The sequence below is a fragment of the Garra rufa genome, chromosome 1 (genome assembly GCF_049309525.1).
Source record: "Garra rufa chromosome 1, GarRuf1.0, whole genome shotgun sequence".
In the NCBI taxonomy this organism is placed as follows: domain Eukaryota; kingdom Metazoa; phylum Chordata; class Actinopteri; order Cypriniformes; family Cyprinidae; genus Garra; species Garra rufa.
This window is the reverse complement of record NC_133361.1, coordinates 98881271-98894398: the sequence shown is the minus strand read 5'-3', so window position 1 is coordinate 98894398 and position 13128 is coordinate 98881271. Positions and strand designations below refer to the sequence as shown.

Genomic DNA, 13128 nt, shown 5'->3' with positions numbered 1-13128 from the left:
CCTCAGGATTTAATTCACTGTGTTTCTGAAACAAAAATTACCTGTGCCCCTCTATCAGATCACAAATTGATATCAATCTCTTTTGATGGGTGTAAGGCTAGTACAATTCGTGGATACTGGAAATTCAACAATAGGCTCCTCTCTGATAGTTATTTTGTGGAACAAGTTAAATTGTTAGCAAATATTTTTGAAAATAATAACTTAAGTCATATTCAAAAGTGGGAGCTTTTTAAATTTAAAGTTAGGGTAATTGCTATGAAAAGAGGTAAAGAATTAAAGGAAAATAAACTTAGAAAGATTACAGAGATAACAGATCAACTCAATATTTTAATTAAACAAAATACTCTGTCAGAGGAGGAAAAGTCTAAATTATATCTTCTCAATTTAGAAATAGATAAACTATATACGGAACTAGCTAAAGGTGCTTATATAAGATCAAGAGCCAAGTGGTTTGAGGAAGGGGAAAGAAATACTAGTTATTTTTTTTCTCTGGAAAAAAGGAATTATACAAGAAATTCTATTTCATCCTTGAAAATAAAGGAAAAAATCTCTAATAATCCTTCTGATATAGCTTCCTTTGTATACTCATTTTATGAAAAACTATATACTTCCAATTCTGACAATGATAAAATAAATACATTTTTACATGCAGTTCAAAATGTTGTCCCAACAGTTTCTAATGATTATAAAGAATATTGTGAGGATGATATCTCCAAAGCTGAGATTTCCAAAGCTCTTTTTTCAATGAAAAAAGGAAAATCCCCTGGCTCAGAATTTTTTCAGAATTTTATTGTGCTTTTTGGGATCTGATAGAAAACCCTTTATTTAGCATGTATAAAGAATGCGTAGAACAAAATGAAATGAGCTCAACAATGAAACAAGGTGTTATTAGTTTAATTCTAAAGCCAGATAAAGACCCTTTAATCATCGACAATTGGAGACCAATAACATTATTAAACGTTGATTATAAAATTTTAGCCTTAGTTTATGCCATTAGACTAAAAAGTGGTTTGAGTAACATAGTTGGTGAATCTCAAACTGGTTTTATGGCAAAACGTCATATCAGTTCAAATATTAGACTTATTTTGGACATATTAGATTATAACCACTTGGTGAATTCAGATGCTCTCATTTTGTTTCTCGACTTTTATAAAGCGTTTGACACAATTGATCACGCATTTTTATTACGGGGTTTACGTATATTTGGTTTTGGAAATAATTTCATTAAGATAGTTAAAATGTTTTATGGAGGCATTAATAGTTCTGTTATTATACAGAATAATACTTCTAGAAGATTCTTCATCAACAGAGGAGTGAGACAGGGTTGTCCAATTTCCCCCTTTTTGTTTTTGATTGTTGTGGAGCTATTAGCAATTAGTGTAGTAAAAAAATCCAAACTTACATGGGATAACATTATTTAATAAAGAAATAAAAATATCACAATTGGCTGATGATACAACTTTATTTCTAAAAGATAAGAATCAAATTAAATATGCAGTCAATTTAGTTCAAACTTTCTCTGATGCATCAGGTCTCCAGTTAAACATTTCAAAGTGTGAAATTCTTCCAGTGCATGATTCTTCTGAACAATCAATGTTTAACATTCCAGTAAAAGAATGTATTAAATATTTAGGAATTTATATATCAAAAAACTTGTCAGTTAGACAGCAACTTAATTTTAATAACAAGATTAAGAAAACAAAAATGATTTTGGACAATTCGTTGAGAAGGGATTTATCTATTTTAGGCAGAATCTTACTGACCAAGGTAGAAGGTTTATCCAGATTCATTTTTCCTGGTCTTTCCTTGTTTGTTCAAGATTCTACTGGCAAAGAAATTAATAGATTATTGGTCAATTTTTGTTGGAAAAATAAACAGCACAATTTAAAAAGTAATTTGTTAGCTGGAAAGAAATCGGAAGGAGGTTTTGAAATGCTGGATTATATAGATATGAATAATACTTTCAAGATTAATTGGATCAAAAAGTGTGTGATGGATCCTGATTCAATATGGTTTTTCATTCCACATAATATCTTTAAGATGGTGGGTGGTTTAGATTTTCTTTTGACTTGTAACTTTTTGCCCTCCAAATTACCCATAAAATTGTCTAAATTCCATGAGCAAGCACTCTTGGCATGGAAATTGTGCTTTGTGCATAATTTTTCTCCTCACAGAATGAAGATTTGGAATAATGAGTTGATTACAGTTAAAGGCAAAAGTTTATTTTTTGAGAAATGGTTGGATCACGGGTTAATCTACTTGAGTGATTTATTTGATTCATCTTTAAGAATTTACTCTTGTAGTGAATTTTACAGGAGACTCATCTCATTTTAACTTGGTCCACCTAGGGACAACAATTATGAAGTGAGTTCTGCTTTCGCCCACTAGAAAAGCGAAATAGTGTAGTGATGGGTACTCGCGTCACAGATGACGTAATGATTCTTGGATCACATGTCACTTAATGTGTGGTAATGAGTACATCACATAAGAAAGATTGGTGGGATATCTAGCTTGTAGAACCTCTCACTGTATTATCAACACAAGGAAGACACAAGTGTAATAAAATAAATTTATTAACAAATGATAGACAAGAGTAATCAACTATTAAATGAATACAATAAATGCAAAAGGAATAAAGTGCATAAGATGCATAAAATGTGATTCAGTTGGGTGTTACTATGTCATAGCCATGTTATCTTATGGAAAGATAAACTGTTGCTACTCTGAAACAAATAAGGTGAAGAACCTTATTTTGCATCAAACAAATAAATGAGCTATTATTTGTTATCAACTGCAATCAGCTATACAATATCTAATGTAAATTAGAAAAACAACAATGCCAAGGTCTCTGGAAGAGGATTGGAAGTGATATTTACGTTCTCTGTGGTTGATTGAGCAGTCCGGTAGCGGTGAATTCTTCCACTGGTTGTGCTGGGAGCAGTCAGTGGGAAAAGGAGCAGGAATCCGTTTCGACAGCCTTGAGCATGAAGCGCTGTAGGATGCTGTTCTCCTGGAGCACCAAAGGGTCCTAAGATCTGGAACACGCAGATGTGGCCCTGGTGTAGGTGCTGAAGGCCCTTAGCTTGGAACACGCAAGCAAAGGTACCTGAAGTGAAGGTTTGCTTGCTGGAGCTCAACCTTGTTGCAAATGTCTGTTGGTCTTCTGCCTCTCTGGGCTAGAGACTCAGAACTTGTTCAATCCGCTTTGTCTCTCTCGGATGGAGACTTAGGACGTGCTGCATCTGTTGTTGCCTCGCTGGACGAAGACTCTGAACGTGGAAAATATCTCTTTCTTCACAGACAGAACGTGGTCGTATCTGCTGCTGCCTCAAAGCTGGAGACTTGAAGCGTGGAGCGTCTGTTTCTGTCTCTCTGGACAGTAGGCTCAGAATGGTTGTGTCTGTTAGTGTCTCTCTCTTGTGGAGCTGGAGAATGAATGAAGGTATCTGTAGCTGCCTTCCCAGTAACGGGCTGCAGACTCAGAAAGAAGTTCGATCTGTTACTGTCCCCTAGACGTGCCGGAGACTCAGAATGGAGGTGTAGCTGTTATTGTCTCACCCTTGCAGGTCAGACTCAGTACTTTGTTAGTGCTCTGTTAGTGTCTCACCCTGCCGGGCCTCAGACTCAGAACTTTGTTGCTCTGTTAGTGTCCCTTCCCCTACGGGACTCAGACTCAGAACTTAGTGTAACTGTTATGTCTTTCCCCGACGGGACTCAGACTCAGTACAAGGAGTGTCTTTTGGAGAGGTACCTATTATAACTTTCCGATGAGGAGGAGATTGCAATTTGGTGCTTCTCCATTTCCATGCTGTGATTGGCTGGTTCCATCAGAGCGGGGGAACATGGGGTAGTCCACCCTTCTTTCCTCTTGTGGAAGTCATTTGCATAGTCCAAACACAAAGTTAAAAAGGTGTCAATAATGTTTTACTGGTGCATTTCTCATTTTCCAAAACACAATCAGAAAACATTTGGTCATGTAATGAACACATTAAGTCCAAACATGATGGGAAAAGATTGAACTGTCATGCATGCATTCATTTGTCCATTAACAGCTGAGTTTGTGTAAGATGTTGCACTACACATCGCTGTCAGTGAGAATACTTATTTCTCTGAATAAGTATAAGATGTGTGTGTTATGGTTCGCATCAGTTCAAGGTTTGAAAACATAGTTATGAATGGATTTGGATGGATCTTTGTGATCTCTCTTTGTTTCCCCCACTGCGTGCTGCGTCTGGAGATCCTAAGGAATTTTTATGGCCACCACAGGCCAAACCTTAGGAAACAGTATCAAGGTGGGTGAAGGGCAGAAACTGCGTCTTGACCAATAGGAAGTTCTGTTCTTCCTGGGTTTTTGTCCCAAAGGTCTCTTCTTGCCCTCTAAGAGGTGTCTGGCAGTTGTCCTGGCATCCTTATCTGATGGCGTTGGACAGTTTGCTTATGTTAGTCCACCAAGATCCAATCAAAATGTAGCAAACCTTTGTCCACTATTGTGGCCAGGGAGGGGCCCTCGCCATAAACTGGGCCCTGGAATGCGTGGTCCACTACACTCTTATGACTCTTTTTTATCTAAATTCAACTTCCCTATAAAATTTAAAGAATTTTCTGTAATAATCAAAGCTATTCCCTCTGGTCTTGTTACTTTAATGTGCAGCCACCTGACTTATTATAAAGTTGATAATAAAGATTGTATTTTCCTTATAAATGGTAAAAATGTATTTGATAAAAAATGTACTAACAATGATATAAGACAAGTCTTTAATGACAAAAAGAGAGTTGTTCCAAGAGGAAAATTTTATTGGAATTCCATCCTAAGGGAAATTAATTGGAGGAAAGCTTGGCTGCTTCCTTACAAATTTTGTATTTCAAACAAAGTAAGAGAAATTCACCTGAAGATTTTACACAAAATATATCCAACCAATATGTTGCTCTCGAACTTTATGGATATTGGAAGAGAATGTTCTTTTTGTAACACCTATGAGGAGTCTTTATGTCATCTCTTTGTTGATTGCCAGAGTGTAAAAACATTTTGGAAAGATTGTTTTTCTGTTTTTTCAGTCAAAAGTAATCTAACGATATCACTGAATATGAAGGATATTATTTGTTATTTTGAGAATGATGATAAAAATGTTCACAATTTTGTTAATTTTATTATCTTGAATGGCAAATTTTTCATTCATAAGTGTAGACTGTCAAAATCTCCTCCTTTATACAAGGTTTTCTCTAATGAACTCACTCTATTAATGAAGTCTCTTAAAGTTGTGAAAAATGTAAAAGCAATGTCAGCTGTAAAATATTATGAATCTGTTTTTGGCGTCTTGTGAATGTCTTACTTTTATTTTTTTGTTCTTTAACCATCTTTGGAGCCTCTGTTTTTGATGCCTGTTTTCTGTAACTATGTTGTTTACATGTTCTAATAATAAAAATAAAAAAAATCTGGGATTCAAAACGGAGAAAGGTGTGTGCTTTTAACAATTTAAAGTGTCTAAATCAGTACAACTTGTTTAGAGAATTGCTATTACAACTCTGAAATGAATTGTTAGCCACTGTAATGCTTTATTTAGTGACACTGTGGTCCCTATAGGCTATTGTGAATATTTATTCCTAAAGTACTCGGACATTGGCGGGATGTGTTGATAGAAACGGATCTTTTCGAAATTCCGAATCAACTGAATCAATCGATTCACAAAATGATTCACTGATTTGAATCACTCGAATCGCCGCTCGCTGACGACATCTGCTGCTCAAAACACTGGAAATGCAACGACAACAACAAACACGTGCAATGACAACGTCTACAGACAATTGCACGTTTTCATAAATAAGCAAATACTATATAGCAAATGTTTTTAAATAAAAGTTTAATCTAATAAATATAATATACAAATCAGCAAATACTAAATAGCAATCTAAATACAAATGTGAACCTTGAGTATTTGTGTTCTTTTATTAAGTCCATTAACACTCACTCTGACTGACTCCATTACAAGTTTGCTGACTACTAAACTAGGGAGCTGATTGAGACGCACCCAGAGATTTAGTTTACATTTATTTTTATTTCTACCAAACCCACAGAAAAACTGCTGAAGCAACTGAGATCCACGTGACACTGTTATAAAGATGGAGTTTATTAAAGAGGAGAGTGAAGATATCAAGATTGAAGAAACATTCAGAGTCAAACATGAAGATACTGAGGAACAAACAGGTTGGTTTTCATCCTAAAAGTCACTCATTTGATCCTTATTAAAATGTCCAGCTCTACAGGAAAAAAAGTTATTTAGTGTAACATTAAACAGTACCTGCTTCAGATTAGAAAACAATAAAACAGGGTCTGACAAAAAAATAATAATTTATCAAACAACTTTAATCTTTAACTTGACATTTGTTTTAATTGTGATTTTTTTTCTTGCTATCTTTAAAAGTTTGATATTAAAATGTAAATAGCACTGAATGTTCATTACAACTTGGCTGGAACCAAGTTTGTTCTGTCTTGCTGTCCTGTGGGTGTCGCTGTTTCGCTGTTTCCCTGCTTCCAGTCAGCCTTGCTGCAGAGTCGTCTGTTTGTTTGGAGCTCTCTGCAGCTTCGTTTTTCTACTGGATTTTCTATCTTATTGTTAATTCTGCCGTTTTAAATTGATAGATATAGCTTAACTTAATTTCTGGTCTTATCCATCAAACTTATCTGACTAATTTGATTGTTCGCCTTACTCTATAATCACGAGTGCAGCGCGTTAGCATTCCATAGCCGGTTAATTTGCCGCTCGCACTCCATTCACGCTTTTAACTCGTTTACTATTTTTAGCATTGCGCTGGCCGGTTAACTTGCCATCTGCGTTCCATTCACGTTTTTATTTTTTTCTCGTGTTTAATATCGTTAGTACTCTTTTAGCCGGTTCTGTTCCGTTTTTTCTCCCCCTGATCTGTTCTTCAGGAACTCTTAACAACATTGGTAAGTTGAAATCATTCTACAATCACGGTGAGTAATGGCTTCTTCTCCTACAATTGTAGTCTGCACTGCTTGCCACATGTATAGCTTATCTATCTCTGTCAGCAGTGAGCCTTATACATGTGATAAATGCAGGAATATAGTCAGGCTGACAGAGAAGATTTCAGAATTAGAGTCACGCATTCCAAACTTTAATGGAGGATAGTAAGAATGTGAGGGCCTTAGATACGGTTTTGGATGTGACTAGCTCAGAAAGCCCTGTACATTGTACGGTTCCGGTAACAACGCCCATGCAGCAGGGCAATTGGGTGACTGTGAGGCGGCATAGTCGCGGGTCAAAACACCGCTCTTCCGTTCCGATCAGAACATCAAACAGGTTCTCCCCACTCAGTGAAGCACCCACTGAGAAACCTGATGAAAGTGCTCTAGTAATTGGCGATTCTATTGTACGGAACGTGAAAATAGAGACACCAGCCACCATAGTCCAATGTTTACCGGGAGCCAGAGCGCCTGACATCTTGGCAAATTTAAAAGTGCTGGCTAATGCTAAACGTAAATTCAGTAAGATTGTTATTCACGTCGGCGCTAATGATGTTCGACTTCGCCAGTCGGAGATCACTAAAAATAATGTTAAAGAGGTGTGTGAACTTGCAAGTACGATGTCAGACACTGTAATATGCTCTGGTCCCCTCCCGGCTTACCGTGGTGACGATATTCATAGTAGACTGTGGTCACTCCATGGCTGGATGTCAAAGTGGTGCCCGCGAAATAACATAGGTTTCATAGACAATTGGACAAGCTTTTGGGGCAGACCTGACCTGTTGAAAAGAGATGGTCTTCATCCCTCCGGATGTGGAGCATCTCTTCTATCTAGAAATATGGCACATAGTCTTAGAGTTTGCACTTGACTCACTGGGGCCCAGGTCAGGAAGCAGACAGACTGGCTAAACCGACCGTCTGCTAGCCGCCTCACGTCACAGAAATCAGTTAATTCTCAGCACATAGAGACCTTTTCACCTAGATATCACACTATAGAGACTGTGTCTGTTCCCCGAGCAAAAAAATACAAAAAACGCCTGAATCAAATCAAGACTAACAATTTAATTGATGTTCAACAAATAAAAAATATGTATAATACAGAGAAACAATTGATAAAGCTTGGCTTATTGAATATCAGGTCCCTTTCTACGAAAGCACTTTTTGTAAATGATATGATCACTGATCATAACCTAGATGTGCTCTGTTTGACAGAAACCTGGCTAAAACCGGACGATTACATTATTTTAAACGAGTCCACCCCCCAAGATTACTGTTATAAACATGAACCGCATCTAAAAGGTAAAGGAGGAGGTGTTTCTACTATTTATAGCAGTATTCTCAATGTCTCTCAGAGAACGGGCTTCAATTATAACTCGTTTGAAGTTATGTGCTTCATATAGCATTATCCAGAGAAACAAGTACTAATGATAAATCCCCTGTGACGTTTGTGCTAGCTACTGTATACAGGCCACCAGGGCACCATACAGACTTTATTAAAGAATTTGCTGATTTTCTATCCGAATTAGTGCTGGTCGCAGATAAAGTCTTAACAGTGGGTGATTTTAACATCCATGTTGATAATGAAAAAGATGCATTAGGAACAGCATTTATAGATATTTTGAACTCTATTGGGGTTAGACAACACGTGTCAGGTCCTACTCCTTGCCGAAATCATACTCTAGATTTAATACTGTCACATGGAATTGATGTTAATGGCATTGAAATTCTGCAGCAAAGCGACGATATCTCAGATCATTATCTAGTCTCTTGTATAATCCAGATAGCTAAAACTGTTAATTCAATTCCTTGCTACAAATACGGTAGAACCATCACTTCTACTACAAAAGACTGCTTTGTAAGTAATCTTCCTGACTTATCTGAATTCCTCAGCATATCCAATAGCTCAGAAAAACTTGATGATGTAATAGAAACTATGGACTCTCTCTTTTCTAGCACTTTAGATACAGTTGCTCCAGTGCGCCTAAAAAAGATTAAGAAAAACAGTGTAACACCGTGGTATAACGATCATACCCGCGCCCTAAAGAGAAAAGCACGAAAAATGGAACGCAGCTGGAGGAAAACAAAACTAGAGGTTTTTCGTACTGCTTGGCGTGAATGTAATTTATCTTATAGGAAAGCATTAAAAACTGCCAGATCGGATTACTTTTCATCTCTCTTAGAAGAAAACAAACATAACCCTAGGTATTTGTTCAATACTGTGGTTAAATTAACTAAAAATATAGCAGCAACAGGTTTAGACATTTCCCAAAAGCACAGCAGTAATGACTTTATGACGTACTTTACCTCCAAGATAGACACTATTAGAGATAAAATTGTAACCATACAGCCGCCCGCTACAGTATCGCATCAGATAGTGCGTTGTAGATCTCCTGAGGAACAATTCCATTCATTCTCTATTATAGGAGAGGAGGAATTGTATAAACTTGTTAAATCATCTAAACCCACAACATGTATGTTAGACCCTATTCCATCAAAGCTACTAAAGGAGGTACTTCCAGAAGTCATAGATCCTCTTCTGAATATTATTAATTCGTCACTATCATTAGGATATGTCCCCAAAACCTTCAAAACAGCTGTTATTAAGCCACTCATTAAAAAACCACAACTTGACCCCTATGAATTAATTAACTACAGACCAATTTCGAATCTCCCTTTTCTGTCAAAGATACTAGAAAAGGTAGTATCCTCACAATTATGCTCCTTCTTAGAGAAAAATGGTATCTGTGAGGATTTCCAGTCAGGTTTTAGACCATATCATAGTACTGAGACTGCTCTAATTAGAGTAACAAATGACCTGCTATTGTCAAGCGATCGTGGTTGCATCTCTCTATTAGTGCTACTGGATCTTAGTGCTGCGTTTGATACTATTGACCACAACATTCTTTTAAATAGACTTGAAAATTATGTAGGCATTAGTGGTAGTGCACTGGCATGGTTCAAATCGTACTTATCTGACCGTCATCAGTTTGTGGCAATAAATGAAGAGGTATCATTTAAATCGCAAGTGCAGTATGGAGTACCTCAAGGCTCAGTGCTAGGGCCATTACTTTTTACGCTTTACATGTTACCCTTGGGAGATATCATCAGGAAACATGGTGTTAGCTTTCATTGTTACGCTGATGATACTCAGCTCTATATTTCTTCGCAGCCCGGCAAAACATATCCATTCGAAAAACTAACAGAATGCATAGCTGATATTAAAAACTGGATGGTGAATAACTTCTTACTGTTAAATCCTGAAAAAACAGAGGTGTTAATTATTGGACCTAAAACCTCCACAAGTAATGACCTAAAACACAGTCTAATACTAGATGGCTGCTCTGTAAATTCGTCGTCATCAGTTAGGAACCTAGGCGTCCTATTCGATAGCAATCTCTCCTTTGAAAGCCACATTTCTAGCATCTGCAAAACCGCATTTTTCCATCTTAAAAATATATCGAAATTACGACCTATGCTATCAATGTCAAATGCTGAAACATTAATTCATGCGTTCATGACCTCAAGGATAGATTATTGTAATGCTTTATTGGGTGGTTGTTCTGCACGCTTAATAAACAAACTCCAGCTGGTCCAAAATGCAGCAGCTAGAGTTCTTACTACAACCAGAAAGTATGACCATATTAGCCCGGTTCTGTCAGCACTGCATTGGCTCCCTATAAAACATCGTATAGATTTTAAAATCTTGCTAATTACTTATAAAGCCCTCAATGGTTTAGCTCCTCAGTACTTGAACGAGCTCCTATCGTATTATAGTCCTTCACGTCCGCTGCGTTCTCAAAATTCTGGCAATTTGATAATACCTAGAATATCAAAATCAACTGCGGGCGGCAGATCATTTTCTTATCTAGCGCCTAAACTCTGGAACAATCTACCAAACACTGTTCGGGAGGCAGACACACTCTGTCAGTTTAAATCTAGATTAAAGACACATCTCTTTAACCTGGCTTACACATAAAATCATTAACACATTTCTATAATTCAAATCCGTTAAAGGATTGTTAGGCTGCATTAATTAGGTCAACCGGAACCGAAAACACCTCCCATAACATCTGATGCACTCGTTGCATCGTAAAAAGAATGGCATCTACGCTAATATTAGTCTGTTTCATTCTTATTCCGAGGTCACCGTAGCCTCCAGACCCAGCCTGTATCCAGATCAGATGGTCACTCCAGTCCCCCGGATCCAGTCCGTACCCAGCTTAGATCATGGATCACCACCTGGAGATGACTTCAATAGCCGTGGATGTCAACCAGATGAGCTCCAAGGCGGATCATCAATAAAGACCTCGCCAACCTTGACGGCCATCGGCACTACACCACAGGATCCTGATGAGTTCTCTACAATCAGACATTGGTACAAACTGTTGTTTGGTCTGGCCAGAGGAGAACTGGTCCCCCGACTGAGCCTGGTTTCTCCCAAGGTTTTTTTCTCCATCTCTGTCACCTGTGGAGTTTTGGTTCCTTGCCGCTGTCGCCTCTGGCTTGCTTAGTTGGGGACATTTTCCAGCGATATCGTATACTATTTGAACTGAACTGACGATGATGATATCACTGAATTCATTGATGAACTGCCTTTAACTGAAAATTGATTGTTACAATAATGCGTTACTTACACACTATTGTGCTGTTTAAATACTGTGCAGTTGCTTTGACACAATCTGTATTGTTAAAAGCGCTATATAAATAAAGGTGACTTGACTTGACTTGATTATTGAATAAACACTTATTTGGTGAAAAGTCTGATAAGATAGCGTAAATGTTATATTTTTAAAACAAAAGGAGGTGACGTGAGGCCAAGTATGGTGACCCATACTAGGAATTTGTGCTCTGCATTTAACCCATCCAAGTGCACACACACACAGTAGAGTGAACACACACACAGAGCAGTGAGCAGCCATTGCTGTGGCGCCCGGGGAGCAGTTGGGGGTACGGTGCCTTGCTCAAGGGACTCACCTCAGTCGTGGTATTGAGGGTGGAGAGAGTGCTGTACATTCACAATCCCTGCCGGACCCGAGACTCGAACCTGCAACCTTTGGGTTACAAGTCTGAGTCTCTAACCATTAGGCCACGGCTGCCCCGAAAAGTTAACTAACAGACCACTTATTTTTATTTATGCTTTAAAAAATTTGTTGTATTTCAATAAATACTTAAGAAAACCCACCTGTTCTGTCATTATTACCAGTGTTTTTGGTACGTCTTATGTAACTTTATTGATTTGAGTTTGATGAACTTAAACCATTTAAGGCAATCGGTTTCCTCAAACCATTTAAGTAGCAAAAAGTTGATAAGACTTAGTTGGATTTGTTACCTGAATTCAAACTGACTGAGCTGAATAAACTTACATTTTTGAAGTTGAGTTTACTCTAATAATTGCCTAAGCTAATGTTAAAAAGAATAAGTTATTTAAACTCAATGTATATGAGTTTATTACTCATTTTTGGGTTTTACCAAACTTAAATGGTTTAAGGCAATCAGTTTCCTAATACGGTTTGAGTTACCGTAACTTGTCGGGTTTTACAGTGTGGTAATGATTTTGATATCAGATACCAAGAAGGACAGGAGATTAATTTTTCCTGATTTCTACTTGAGTGATCAGCCTCTGAAGACATGTAAAGAAATAAAATATCTGGGCCATATCATAACAGATGACATGAGTGACGACAGAGATCTGTACAGACAGTGCTGCAAATTATATGCCCAAGCCAATATGTTGCTGTGAAAATTTAGCATGTGCTCATCGGATGTTAAATGTTTTTTATTCAGATCCTGATGTACACAGCACATTTGTGGTGGCGATATAAGAACAGTAGCCTGCGGAGACTCACTGTAGCCTACAATGATGCCATGAGGCTCCTCCTTCGTGTCCCAAGATGGCACAGTGGTAATCAGCTTTTTGTGAACTCTGGTGTTCCCACCTGTGGAGCCTTATTAAGGCAATTAATGTTTAAATTTATGTGTCGTTTGGACAAATCTGAAAATGGAATTATATTGGCACTAACCAGTCCAAAGAAAAGCTGTTACAGATATATGTCTGGCCTTTGGAAACACTGGCTTTTTAGTCTTTCATGAATTTTATTGTAATGTTATGTCATTTAAAGTATTAAATATTAAAGTATATATTTATA

General features: G+C 37.4%; 1 protein-coding gene across 1 annotated transcript in view; it reads left to right on the top strand.

Moving 5' to 3' along the window:
- Positions 1 to 13128, top strand: part of LOC141340597 (uncharacterized) — a 164792-nt gene that overhangs the window by 146830 nt on the left and 4834 nt on the right. The window contains exon 6 of the mRNA XM_073845634.1: positions 3390 to 3398. Within this exon, the coding sequence (XP_073701735.1) occupies positions 3390 to 3398 (9 nt within the window). The remainder of the gene's footprint in view (positions 1 to 3389; positions 3399 to 13128) is intronic.